Here is a 14,576-nt window from a genome sequence, read left to right as displayed (position 1 = left end):
TTAACCATTCCCTTCTTAATAATTCCTAACATTGTTTGCTTTTGACTCCTGCAGCACTCTGAGCCGACTATTTCAAAGTATTATCCACTATGATGCCTAGATCTTTTTCCTGGGTGGTAGCTCCTAATATGGAACCTAACATCGTGTAACTACAGCAAGGGTTATTTTTCCCTGTATGCAACACTTTGCACTTGTCCACATTTAAATTTCATCTGCCATTTGGATGCCTAATCTTCTAGTCTCGCAAGGTTCACCTGCAATGTATCACAATCCGCTTGTGATTTAACTACTCTGAATAATTTTGTATCATCTGCAAATTTGATGACCTCACTTGTCGTATTACTTTCCAGATCATTTATAAATATATTGAAAGCACCGGCCCAATTACAGATCCCTGAGGCACACCACTGTTTACCCTTTTCCACTGAGAAAATTGACCATTTAATCTTACTCTCTTGTTCCTGTCTTTTAACCAGTTTGTAATCCACAACAGGACATCACCTCCTATCCCATGACTTTTTAGTTTTCTTAGTAGCCTCTCATGAGGGACTTTGTCAAAAGCCTTCTGAAAATCCAAAAACACTGCATCTACCAGTTCACCTTTATCCACATGTTTATTAACCCCTTCAAAAAAAATGAAGATTTGTGAGGCAAGACTTTGCTTGGGTAAATCCGTGTTGACTGTGTTCCATTAAACCATGACTTTCTATATGCTCTGTGATTTTGAACTTTACAATAGTTTCCACTATTTTTCCTGGCACTGAAGTCAGGCTCACTGGTCTATAGTTTTCCAGATCGCCCCTGGAGCCCTTTTTAAATATTGGTGTTACATTGGCCACCCTCCAGTCTTCAGGTACAATTGATGATTTTAATGATAGGTTACACATTTTACTAGGTGATTTGCTACTCCTCTAGTTTGTCAATCTGGCCTACTACATCTTCCAGGTTCACAGTGATTTCGTTCAGTTCATCTGAATCATCACCCTTGAAAAACATCTCTGGAACTGGTATCTCCTCAGTATCCTCATTAATAAACCCAAAAGCAAAGAATTAATTTAGTCTTTCTGCTATGGCCGTAACTTCCTTAAGAGCCCCTTTAACCCCTGTCATCTAACGGTCCAACAGAATCCCTCACAGGTTTCTTGCTTCAAATATATTTTTTTTAAGTTTTTATTATGAGTTTGGGCCTCTACTGCCAACTTCATTTCAAATTCTTTCTTCATCCGTCTTATCAATGTTTTACACTTAACTTGACAATAATTATGCTTTTTCCTATTTTGTTCAGATGGATCCTTCTTCCAATTTTTGAAGGATTTTTTTTGGCTAAAATAGCCTCTTTCACCTCACCTTTGAACCATGCCAGTAATTGTTTTGCCTTCCTTCCACCTTTCTTAATGCATGGAATACATCTGGACTATACGTCTAGGATTGTATTTTTAAACAGTGTCCATGCCTTTTGAACCCTTTTAACCTTTGCATCTGCACCTTTCAGTTTTTTTCTGTTTTCCTTATTTTATCAGAATTTCCCTTTTGAAAATTTAGTGTTAGATCCTGATGTAGATCCAGCCCTGGGGGGGGGGGGGCAGGATCTGGAGGAGGGATGGGGGAAGGCCCACCTGTGGAAGGATATGATCCTAAGGTAGTGCATCTTTTCCACAGGAAAGAGTTGGGACCCCTGATTCCCTATGTTCTGGTCGAGTTAGGAATAAAGGTTACGCAGGAAGAGTCCAATCAGGAGGAAGTGGATCCAGTCGTTGATGGCTTGCCTGGTCCAGCAAAGGTATTTCCTTTTCATAAGTCCATTAAGAAGTTGTTGGTCAGCGAGTGGGATACTCTAAAGACTGGCTTGAAGGTTGGAAGGGTTATGGATAAGTTAAATCCTTTTCCCGAGGACACACTGCAGCTCTTAATGAGTCCGGAAGGTGGATGCCTTGGTGTTAGCTGTGACTAAGAAGCAGACTATTCCTGTGGCAGATGCTGTGGCTTTAAAGGATCTGCAGGATAGGAAGCCGGAGTTCCATCTGAAAAAGATTTTTGAAGTGTCTGCACTCGGCATATGGGCTACAGTGTGCAGCAGTTTTATGCTTCGAACTGACAGGTCCATGTCCTCCCAGAGGTGAAGCAGGAGGAGTGGCTGGAAGCTGTGGTCGCCTATGGTGCTGTATGACCTTATTGGGACATCCTTTAGGACAGTGATGTCAGCGGTCTCGGCCAGGAGACTTCTTTGGTTGAGGAACTGTTCAGCAGATGTTTCGTCCAAGTTTCTAATAGGAACATTACACTTTAAGGGGTAGATTTTTTAAAAATTGCAAGCGCGCATCCATGTGCACATGCTGTCCAGTGCACACACATGGACACGCAGTTTTATAACATGCGTGCACCGGTGCGCACATGTTATAAAATCAGGGGTTGGCGCGCGCAAGGGTGTGCGCATTTGTGCAACCTCCGCGTGCCCACACCTGCAGCCTTCTGCAGTTCCCTCTCCCCTATACTAACCTTCCTACCCCTTCCCCTAACCTTCCCACCACCTAGCCCTATCCTAAACCCCCCCAATAGCTTTAACCTACCTTTTGCGCCTGCTTCGAGCAAATGGCCGCTGTACCGGGTGGGAGCCATTGTTCCCGTCCCCTTGAAGGAACAAGGGATGGTATGTTCCATTTATTTCATGGTTCCAAAGAAAGATGGGACTTTTCGTCCAATTCTGGATTTGAAGAAAGTAAACGTGGCTCTCAAGATTCCTAGTTTGTCTTATGGGAACTCTTCGCTTGGTCATTGTAGCAGTGCGCAAGGGGGGAATTCTTGGCTTCCCTGGATTTGACAGAGGCATGCTTGTACATTAGGAATCCAGCCCAACCAACAGATTTCTACGGTTCAAGATCCTTGGCATGTATTTTCAATTTTGCGCCCTGCCATTCAGGCTGGCAACGACTCTGCAGACTTTCACCATAGTGATGGTGATGGTGGCAGTAGCCCTCAGGAAAGAGGGGGTGCTGGTGCACCCATATCTGGACAACTGGCTCATTTGGGCAAATTCGGAGGCCCACTGCAGACAAGCGATGGAGCTGGTGCTGCAGCATTTGTGATCACTCAGCTGGATAGTCAATTGGTCCAAGAGCATCCCATCCCATCGTAAGTGTTGGAATTTCTTGGAGCGTGCTTCGATACCAAGCTGGGGAAGGCTTTTCTTACAGAGGCACGCATTATGAAGTTTCAGTTGCAAGTTCGCAGATTGTTTGTAGAGCCAACTGCCCAGGGTTTGGGATTACCTACAGGTTCTCGGCTCCATGGCATTCATGTTGGAGCTCATGCCTTGGGCATTTGCTCATATGAGACCTCTGCTGGTGGTGTTACTTTCCCGGTGGAATCCATTGTCAGAGCAGTTTCAGCTTCCATTGCCACTTATGGAGTTAGCCAGATCCAGTCTCTTGTGGTGGCTTGGTTGGGACTACTTGTGTCGAGGGGTGGACTTGGAAGTTCTGGAATGGACAGTGATTACCATAGACGCTAGCCTCTCCGGTTGGAGAGCGGTCTGCCAAGATCAATCTGTGCAAGGCAAGTGGTCGATGGAGAAAGCGTCATCACTTAGAGAAGAGAGCAGGTACAGTTGGTCTTGAGTGCATTTCTTCCTCTCTTGGGTGGTCTCCCAGTCGGAATCTTGTCAGACAATGCGACGATGGTGGCTTATATCAACAAGCAGGGTAGTACCAAGAGTTGAGCAGTGGCTCGGGAGCTAATCTAATGGGCAGAGCAGCATCTGGCATTGATAGCGACTTCTCACATAGCCGGGACCAACAATGTGCAAGCGGATTTTCTCAGCTGGATCCTGGAGAGTGGGAGCTGTCTGAGGAAGCAATGACGCTCATCTGTTGCAGGTGGGGCAAGTTACGAATGGATTTAATGACAACTTAGAGAAATACCAAGGCCCCACGCTTCTTCAGTCACATAAGAGAGTACAGAGCAGAGAGACTCAATGCCTTGGTTCTTCCTTGGCCGTGGGATATTCTTCTGTATGTGTTTCCGCAGTGGCTGCTGGTGGGCAAGGTTTTGTGACAGGTGGAGGGAAGCTTTGGTACATCCCAGGAGTCTGGACTGATCTGGGTCTGTGCAGGGAAGGGAAAATTGGTTCTTACTTGCTAATTTTTGTTCCTGAAGTACCACAGATCAATCCAGAATCTTGCCAGGTTGAGGTAGGGAGTTCAGGAGAGTCTGCTCGATCTATTATTATAATTGAAGAATTGTACAGGTTTTATTTAGTCCTTCACATTTTTTAATGTGGACAAGTTTATCTGTTCTAAGTTTCCACTTCCCATTACTCGCTCAGGGGATATTAATTCGTGGTTGGTATTAGTGTTTCTACTATATTGGCTTTGGTACACGTCAATACTGAGGGACTGCAGGTGGCACACTAGGTTATATGGCAGTGTCAGTAAAACTTTGTCTTCATCTGCTAGAAGGGAGGCAAAACCCAGGAGTCTGGACTGATCTGTGGTACCACAGGAATGGAAATTAGCAGGTAAGAACCAATTTTCCTATATAAACCAGCTTCTAGCAGACTCAAAAAGATTTCAGGAAGTGGAGGTGCAAATACACCCGTGGAAGATCGGGAAGATATTTTTGACAAACAGCTCGTTAACTTAAAACCAGATCTGGGCAAGCAAGCTAAGAAGCTTGACAATCTTGAACAGATCACTCCGGGGAAACTTACGTTTTATTGGATTTCCTAAAACCATCCGTGAGATTGATGTGGCTGAGGTTTTGGAGGGCTGGTTGCCACGTGTTTGATCTACCCACTAAACATGGCGCCCTCTGGATCGAGCGGGCCTGTTGCTTAGGCAAGAAAATTGCTGATGTAAGTAAACCACGTCCCGATATCTCAGTGTTTCTCAATTCTGCTCACAAGCTGGATATTCTTCAGGCTTATAGGAAAAATCGTACTATCACATATTAGGGCCCTCCGATCTTAATTTTTCAGGATTATTAAGTGCTGGTGGCGGCACAGAGGAAGACTTTTGTGCAATGCTTGTGCAACGTAAATACCTTCTTGTTTTACAGTTTCCAGCCAAACTAAAGGTCGTGTGGTAGAACAAATCTCGGATCTGTGACTCTCTGCAGATGAAGTTCTTAAGTTCCTGCATTCGGTGGAAACGCTGTCTTCAGAGTAAAGGGAGCGTATTACAAGGCTCTTATTTGCCTTGTTATAAAGGATTAAAATTTTTTGCGGCCATGAGATGGTTTTCTCACTTATGAGACTTGTCTTGGCTTCTTGATATATATTGCCTTAGGTTTGGCCACCTGTGCAGCTGGATTTAATTTCTAACTGCTTTGTATTGTTTCTTTCTTATGATGGCGCACGGATCTACAATGAATCTTGCCTTCATTTCTGAATATGAAAATGGAGATTCCAGGTTTGCTTTCATGCCGGTTTGCTTGGGATTTGAACAGCCTCTCCTGTTTGTTCGTCCTGCAGGTCTGCTTTTATTATTTCTGGGGTCGATGTTGGAATCCTGTCTTGTTAGATTTGTTACTTCCATCCCTATGCCACCTAGGAATAACAACATAGAAATTCGGGACCCATGCACCTTAGCCCTTGGCTGCTTTGTATGATAGTTTTAGTTTGCAGCGGCATAACGCCTCATGTTGGACTCTTAAGCTTTTTGCTATTGAATGTATGCATAATGTCTACTTTTTGCAGTTCGGTGATTTGAACTTCTTATGCTATGGGCTACGTCTGCTCATTTTGAGATATATAGGCCTAAAGAATGTTTCACCTATTTGTGATTTCTTAGCCCCTATATTTTATGGTTGGGGAAGTTGGCAATTTAATAGTGGGTACTCTTTTTCGATAAACTCTACTGGTGGGCCTAATTTGGACTTTGAGCGGTAGATGTATGTAACTTTGATAAGCCTTCCTGAGAGGGAGAGGGGTTTTTTTTCTTTCTTCACTTTCTTCTTTTCATGTTCTCTAGGGAGAGGGAATGTCACATGTTTGGTATGGGCTCTGCTCTCCTTGTGTAAGGGGTATGGTACCACTATAGACGGTCAAGAGTTGGAGGAGCAGGGGTGGGTGGGAAGGAGTGTGGACCTGGGATTTTCCATTGAAGGACATATGGGAATATGGGTGGCTGATCCTGAACTGTTGAGGCTGGTTTTGCAGTATCTATTTATTTATTTCTTTATTTGTGATTTTTCTATACCGGCATTCACGGAGTTCGTATCATGTCGGTTTACATAAAACAAGGGGTGAGCAATACAAAACTATAACTTGAATGTATACATTACAACTTATAATAAATTATAACAAATTATAACAAGTGCTCAGAAGAAGAAGTTACAATAAAACAGGGATGATTCTAACTGGGAGTAAAAGAAGAGGAAGATAGAATTAACAAGAGGTAGAACTTTGCGGAGGTTGTTAATGACTATATTAGTTTAACGGAAGATGATCAGTCTTGTTGTATTTAGTGTAGGAGAATCAGTAAGGGTCCGGAAAGGCTTTCTTGAACAGCCATGTTTTAAGTCTTTTTCTGAAGGTTGGTAGACATTTCACACATTCACCTGTTACAACTCAGATCGTGGCTGTGAGGTCCGGGCTCTCTTGTGATGTTTCAACATTCTGATTCTTTCACTGCACAAGTTGGGACAACTTGACCCCCACACATCTTAGGTTCTGGTCATGGAATGTTTCTGGAGTAGGCTCTGTGATAAAGATATAAGCTCTTGCAATCTTTACAGAGGCATAAAGTACATGTAGCTCTCTTACAAGAGACTAAATTGGATCAAGCGGAACCCCAGAAGCTGTCGTATGTGGGTGGGGCAAGCGTTTTCTGCACAGTCCTCGACCAGGGCTGCTGGGGTGGCAATACTTATTGGTAAACAGGTCTCTTTTCAAACTGAACAGGTGATAATACATGATGGGAGGTATATTATATTTATAGGGAAGGTAAATGGGCAATTGATCACACTTTGTAACATCTATGCTCCGAAAGTTTACCAGCATACCTTTTTTACCAAGATAGCAAAATTGATAGCTGAACACGCCCAAGGTCTCTTATTAATAGAAGGCAATTTCAATTGTGTGTTGGATCTGGCACTGGACAGGACATCAGAGTGCCCAGGAACAGGGGATCTGGTGTAACGCATTAGGACTAGTGGGTGTTTGGAGAATACTCCACCCGATGGATGTTGAATACACCCACATTTTGAGAGTATATGGAATGGGTTCTCGAATAGATTATCTACTAATGAGGGATAATGATATTGTAAAGGTGATGCAGGTGGATATTGGGCCACTGGAATAACTGACCATGCACCAGCGACTCTAGATTTGCAGGAATTCTGTCAGATTGCAGGGTATGGAGATTTCCCCAAATACTTATGGAGATGACAGGTTTCGGACTTTTTTTATTTTTAAAAAAAAAAATAAATAAATAATGGAAAGACAATGCGGAGCATAAGTGTCAACCAATTTTGTTTTGGGAAACTGCTAAAGTGATACTGCAGGGAAAGATCATTGCTTTTGTTGTAGCAAAGAACAAGGCATTGGTTAACCAAATTCGACAACTTGAGTGCCAATTTAGGGAGGCTAAGTTGACTTGTGAAACGAAACTGACCAAACAAAATAGGGAAAAATTGGTTAACATGCAATACGTGCTAAACTCTGTACTTCATCGGAGAGCACAGAAACCTTTTGGTATTATAAAGCTAAATATTATCACTATGGGAATGGATTGGGGAGAGGAGAAATATATTTCTGCAATGCAGACCTTGCAAGGTAAGCTGGTTAATTCTAACAAAGACATTAATGATATTCCATGCTTATTATAAAACTTTGTATTCAGCTGAACCAGTCCCTGAGACCCGTGCTGCAGAATATTTGCAAGATTCTGACCTGCTCCACTTGACGGATTCTCAGTTGGCGGTACTTTATATGCCTATACAAGCTCAAGAAGTACGGACTGGTATATTAAGCAAGCTAAATTACTCAAACACCTGGTCCCAATGGATACTCAGCAGAATTTAAGATATTAGCCACAAAATTGGCGTTGCCTTTGAGCATATTATTTAAAGATCTTATCAATCATGGACATTTGCCTTATTCCCCTAATTTGGCTTATATCACTTTAATTCCCAAGGCTAATAAAGATCCTACCTCCCAGGTCTTGTACCAACCGAGTTCTCTTTTAAATTTTGATTCTAAACTTTTAGCTAAAATCATGGCTGATAGATTAGCTAAAGTTTTGCTGCATTTGCTCCTTTAAAGCCCTACAAGATGAATTTGCTTTGGACCCAAAGCATTTTTTTTGCCTACTTACAATTAAGACATTATGTCAATTCTTTGGCCTTGCCTGACCCTCATAACCAGACTTGGGAATTTCTTTTGGATTTTCTTGATTTGGATGATGTAAGTAGGCACACAATTTCTTTATGGTACAAATTACTACGTAAGCAAAAGCCCACACTAAATTGGTCAATCCTAGTGGAGGGTTGGCATAGGGAATTAGGGACTAAGCTGACTTCAGCATATTATGTGGGGTGCTTTGAGACCGCAGTTTTTCTGTTTAATATTAATCTCATTGAGCTACAATTTAAGTTTCTACACAGGTTATATATTTCATCTAGGACTGCTTATAGTTTGGGAGTAACAGGTTCCAGGCGCTGTCCCAAATGTGGGGAGGTGGATAGTACTTTAGGACACCAATTCTGGAATTGTTCTGGACTGCCGTTAATGGCTATCTTTTTATAGGATGAGTGGTATTACTTTTTCCCTAGTGGTTAATATATTTTTATGGGATGATATGAGGAGCATCACATTTCCTAATAAATATGTTAAATGGTGGTGCAGGCTGACTGTCTTGTTGGCTAAGAAAGGTATCTTGCAGAAATGGTTGTCCGCTGAACCACCAATCTTGATGCAGTTGAGAAATGTTATACATCACGCATGTCTATTGGATAAATATATTTGAAAAAATTGAGTGGTTTAAGACAAAACTCCATGGCTAGAATCATAACCGGTACGCGTAAAAGGGACCACATCACCCCCATACTAAAAGACCTACATTGGTTGCCCATCTCCTTCCGCTCACAATACAAAACCCTCACCATCCTTCACAACACCCTACATAAACACAACCACAACTGGCTCGATGAAATGCCTCGCTACCGCTCCTCCAACCACCCCACAAGAACAGCCCATACAGGCACTCTCCACATCCCATCCCTCAAAACAGCACACTCAACCCACACCAGAGGGAGAGCCTTCTCTGTCGCTGGCCCTACCCTCTGGAACTCCCTCCCCACCTTCCTACGCCAAGAGACATCCTTTCACAACTTTAAGAAAGGAGTCAAGACATGGCTATTCCGACAGGCCTACCCTGACACAAACCAAACTTAATATCTCCGCACCTCACCCCCCCCCTCTGCACGACCTGACACCCTGCGCCCCCCCCCCCCCTCAGGTCCCCCCCGCCTGGCCTTCCACCCTCTCTCTCAGCCCGCCTGATCCCCTCCCCTCCTCCCCTGGCCATCTCCCTTTATCCTCGACACCCAGCCACCCCCCTACCCCCCCCTTTTTCCCCCTATTTTCCCCTGCCCTCCACACCCTTTACATACCCTTGAAAAAACCCTTCCCAGTAAATACCTCCTGTGTCAATTGTTCCATATTCCTATTTAATCAAGTGATTCCTGTACATTAGTCATCTGTACATAGTATTCCTCTTTTCCGCTTTATTCCCTCCCTTTACCCCTGTTAACTATACCTCTCCCCCCTTCCCCCCCTTATTCCCCTTTCCCACCTACCTCCTACCCCTTCCCTTCCCTCCCTCCCCTCGCCCTGCCCCCCAGCCTATCCTCCCCCCCTTCCCCCCCCCCCTACCCCCTCAAATCTCTATTCCTTGGTTTCATTTATTGTTTATTTTGTTGTATTTGGTTTTGGTTTGTTTTTTTGCTCTTGCGTTAGTATTTTCATACTGTTTTATTGTCATATTGTTATACTGTATCTCCCACCTGAGTTCATTGTAAACCGGCATGATGTGCTCCACTAATGTCGGTAAATAAAAGTTAATTAATTAATAAATAAATAAATAAATAAAACGGGATTTTGTGAAACTGTGGGAGATATATTTGAATTCTTTGGCTCCTCCTGTGAGGGGTTTGATTGTTAATGACTTGCCTAGTTGATTGTCCCATATCTTACAACAGTAGATGGTGAAAGTGATACTAGAGCTCTTAATTTCATATATAGATGGCTCAGGATCAGAGGGAGGGTCAGGGTGCTGATGGCTTCTCCAATATGTATTTCTTACCCTATGATTTCATTGGGTGGTTTGAAGAACTCCCTTCCATCAGGTTGCCTCTGTGTGATATTAGTTTTTAGTTTTGGGATACACTAATAAGGATCCTTAACATATTATTGTAATAAAAATGTTGTATCGTGCCTGAGTTAAGACAAGTGAACTCGCTCAGGCTGTTAATTGTATTGTTTTATGAATGTTTTAATAAACAGATTTAAACATAGTGTATTTCACTTTCTTCTAGAGTTTTCATTAAGTTAGCCCCATAATATTGCTAGAGTTTGTAAATAATATATTTTAATCTTAGGAATAATAAGATAACACATTCATAGATAACAGATACAGTATTATTTTTTTTTGTGTGTCTGGTTTAGATCACATTTTGCTTCATGAACTTAACACAGATGGGATTAGAAAGATAACTCTATTTTTTTTTTTCAGTCCAACCGTACCCATCAAGCAAGCAAATAAATAATTGCGCATGTAGTTCTGGTCTTAAGACTGACTGTAGAAAGAGGTTACTTTTTTTAGTGGCTGACTCTTACAGTATATGTATTATGTAGAAAGAGTCCACAGCTTGCATTCATTGTAGAATTAAGTGTCCCATCATTCTTGTTTGCATCATCGATGGCTTGGAAACGCAAGGAGCTAACTCAGGCCTTCCTCTGGAAATAACATCAAGTAGACCAATGAATTTAAGCTTCCACTGAGGGGAGAAACTTAAGGAAAGTTTTGTTGGTGATCTCTTTCCAGGGGACTGCTTGGGAGATGCAAAAGGCATAGCGTAGTTACTTCATCTCCATTTTCCTGCTCAGTTCACTTTTCATGCAAGCAGGACTGACAAAGTCAAGCAAATAATTGGTTAAAACTGTCCTGCTGAATGAGCTGTGCAAACAGTTAAACTTAAGGCTACTGCTGGCACAGAGGACAGATTCAGTACACACTTTTGTCAGAGGGAAATTATGAAAGTTGAAATCAATTCTCTTGACTAAAAGAAAAAGTGCTGGCATATGCCCCTGCACTAGTAGTGATCTGCTTTAAGGATTTGCTGAATTTTTTAGTGGAACAATGCTAGCCCTGAACTTGCCCAGCAACAGCAGCTTTGTGAATCTTAAGTTTGGTGCTGAAGTAGGAACTCGGTGGTGTGCAAGACCCCCCTGTAGCGCTGCTCGGTTCTGTTTCCCGTCTGACAGAGGACAGGTCTGAAACAGGCCAAGATGCAGTTGAACTTGGCTTGTACCTTTTTTTTTTTTTTTTGCTCTGATGCTGTATCTGGACACTTTTTATTTATTTATTTATTTTTAACAAATGCATTTTGTGTTTCTCAGACTTGCAGAACTTCCAGGCCCAGCAGCACAGCCTCCAGTGAAGGTAGGAAACTTCAAGATTTTATCTTATTTAACAAGTCCCCGCCGATGGCAAAACTGGAAATGGCAGTGCCAGCTAGATTCCTTAAAATACAAAATGCAGCCCTTTTTTTTTTTTTTTTTTCAATTTGGTTCATTTACTTTGGGTTTTATTCTAGGTGGTTCTTAATTAAAGATGCGCATCTTTTTATGATGCTCACGTCCCACGTTTCTTCTCCCCCACCGTCACCTCCCCAGCCCTCTGTTTGTCTTACACTCAGGTTTTACTTAGGTCAGTCCATGATACCTGCATAGAACTTTTGCTGAGGATCAGCATGGCAGTGCTTAATTTGTTTCAGATTTGTGGTGCTGGCAGAGGCTAAATAGGGAGGAGCTTTCAAAAGTGCTAGTAGCTCCTCAAGGGATATATGAGAATGATTTTAAATATTAAATGTCTTGTGGGGGGTGGGGCCCACAAAAACAAAAAAAACCCTGCTTTTGGTACAGCTGATTTAATACAAGCAAAAAAAATGCGTATGTTTAACTACTTAAAGTTTGTAATCTGGCATGTGCTTAATATTGTCTGACTCAATATTTTATCATTTTCTTTGCAAAATGTATGCCCCTCGACTAACATTAAAAGATCCACTTTCCTCACGTCCCAAGTCCACACACAGGTCTGGTCTTCAGGATAATGCATGGTAAATTGATGACTGAAAATTTCTTGCATGTTTAAGGGCTAGGGGGTCAGGCTAATTCTGCATTCTTTGGTCATCTTGAAAACCAGACCTGTTTAAGAGAGGCATCTATTTTTATTTATTTATTTGTTAGGGTGAGAGACTAGAACTATTCTGACTGTGCATCCCTTGTTTCCAAGTGTGGCTCAGTTGGAGTGGGAAAAATGTGCGTTAACAGTTACAATTTTGGATATAGAGAGAGGGCTTTCTTTACTTTAGTTTGTTTTTCACCAAGATGTAATACTGTGCTAAATACAAAGTTGTATGCAGCAGTGCATAGAGGACTGGCTATATGTATGGGGAGTGCTTGTTAGTTTGTTCCCCTGATATTTTTAAGGTTGTGGTGTGGTAATACAATTTCAAGATTTTATTTCCAATGCTGTCCTTCTCCCTTCCCCCCCCCCCCCCCCCCATGTTAAGCCTAGCTATGAGCTTCCTCTGCTGAAGAGACTCCCTGATACGAGATAGGTCTGACGCGTAATTGATCTGTGCCATGCTGACCAGTGGCGCGCTGGCACCCAGAGGAGGCTCCCGTCAGACATAAACCAGGTCTTTATTTTTCCGAACGGTTACTTGCTCACTCAGACGGGTGGGTGTGCATTACTCAGCTAGTTGCAAGTGTGTTCGGTAACTACCCAGTCGCGCACAGTTAGAACAGTCCAAATGAAGCATACGGTACTGACCATGCACGCACAGAGCAGTAAAGAATTTCAGAGCCAACCCTGTACAGTGGGCTGAGGTTTACAGTTTGTAGAGAAGAGGTGATGGCACTGATGAGCTGCGGAGTCTCAATGCTGCTGTTCCTGCTCCTTTCTCTCCAATGGGCTGCTAGCAAATGTCTACAGGAAGGCCAATAGGCTGGTGATGAAATGGGTGCAATGCAATTCTATGAGTAGATCAAACTCTTCAACAAGTCCAATAGATAACAATGGTTGGTTTGTTTTTTTTTTTTTTTTTTTTTACTATTACTTTTTCCTAAGCGCTGAGTAGATTACTTTTTCCTAAGCGCTGAGTAGATTACCCTCACTGCACTGAGGTGTGGGTTTGCCACGGGACCATGCTCAGTATCTTATGTTTTGATGTAGCAATTAATCCTGGTTTCAAAGCTTGTCATGCACAAACTTGTTTTCAAGTTCAACTTGATAGAGAGCTTAATGATACGGACAGCGTGCTTGGACTCGGGTACAAGACCATGGGACCAGAGAGATCCATACCGGTAATTGGTTTGAATTAAATCATTGCAGAAATTTAAATTTATACAAAGTAGGATGACAAGCCTATTCATTAAGTAAAAGAAGATTTGACTCGGAGGCTCAGGAGGTAAATGCTGTGCACTGCCATGTGGAAGGTCCTCTGTTCAATCCTCGGGTTGGGATTTCCTTTCCCTAGGTCAGCTGGGGCAGGGGATGTTGTGGTGGAACAGCCTCAGTATAGGGGTAGGGGGGGATTCATGGTCATTGCCTAAGGTTGTCACCTAGCAGTCTGATTCAGGGCCCTTAATTGCAGGGTTCTGGAAGGCGTCTTAGTGCATGGCCCCAGGCCGAGGATTGTCACTGCAGTGGCTCGGTTAGGTATGTTGGGAGCAGGGAGGAGGCAGTAAAAAAAATAAGGGGGGGAAAAATACCCCGCTGCTGTGACTGAAAGCTTATGCTGTAGGCCTGCAGAAGAGAGAACTTAGTTTTGCTTTATTTAAATGTAATCTGATAAAATGACAACTGGGTTGCTGCCTCGCAGTCAGTCATTGAACACCGTTACAGCAGAAACAGACTGCTGGCCAGATACATGATGCAGGAGTAGCCCAGTGGCTAGCGTAGCGGGCTACAAACCAGGAAAATCAGCGTTCAGATCCCACTGCCACTCCTTGTGACCTTGGGCAATTCACTTTACCCTACATTGCTACAGGTACAAACTTAGATTGTAAGCCCTCTGGGGACAGGGAAATACCAACAGTACCTGAATGTAATCCACGTACTGTTGGTAATATAAATAAGGTAATTATACCAAAGAGATCCAGAATATGATGGCATATAGGCCTTGCTCTCTTTATCTTCATCCCAATGTCCCCGGTCTCCATGCCCACCCCCCGACCTTTTCATGTAGGATGGCACTGTATCCCATACCATGCATTGTTCTCCCCTTTCTATAAAGGAATACTTTTCTTCTCTCTCGTGTGATGAGATGGAGAGAGAGAGAAGAATATAGAT

The 14,576-nt window shown here is 42.8% G+C and overlaps 1 protein-coding gene across 4 annotated transcripts in view; it reads left to right on the top strand.

Annotated features, from left to right (window-relative positions):
* The window catches only part of RNASEH2B (ribonuclease H2 subunit B), a 76,380-nt gene that overhangs the window by 39,702 nt on the left and 22,102 nt on the right, over nt 1–14,576 (top strand). For 3 of the 4 annotated variants that reach the window (XR_003856923.1, XM_029602817.1, XM_029602816.1), the window contains one exon: nt 11,618–11,660. Coding sequence is in view for 2 of the 4 variants with exons in the window: in XM_029602817.1 (XP_029458677.1) it covers nt 11,618–11,660 (43 nt within the window). In the remaining 2 variants the exon portion in view is untranslated. Of the gene's footprint in view, nt 1–1,659; nt 1,781–11,617; nt 11,661–14,576 lie in introns of all 4 variants that reach the window. The other variant, XR_003856924.1, reaches the window with a different exon arrangement.

Source organism: Rhinatrema bivittatum, chromosome 5 (genome assembly GCF_901001135.1).
Source record: "Rhinatrema bivittatum chromosome 5, aRhiBiv1.1, whole genome shotgun sequence".
NCBI lineage: Eukaryota > Metazoa > Chordata > Amphibia > Gymnophiona > Rhinatrematidae > Rhinatrema > Rhinatrema bivittatum.
The sequence above is the reverse complement of the archived record's forward strand: the minus strand, read 5'-3'. Positions and strand labels throughout refer to the sequence as shown.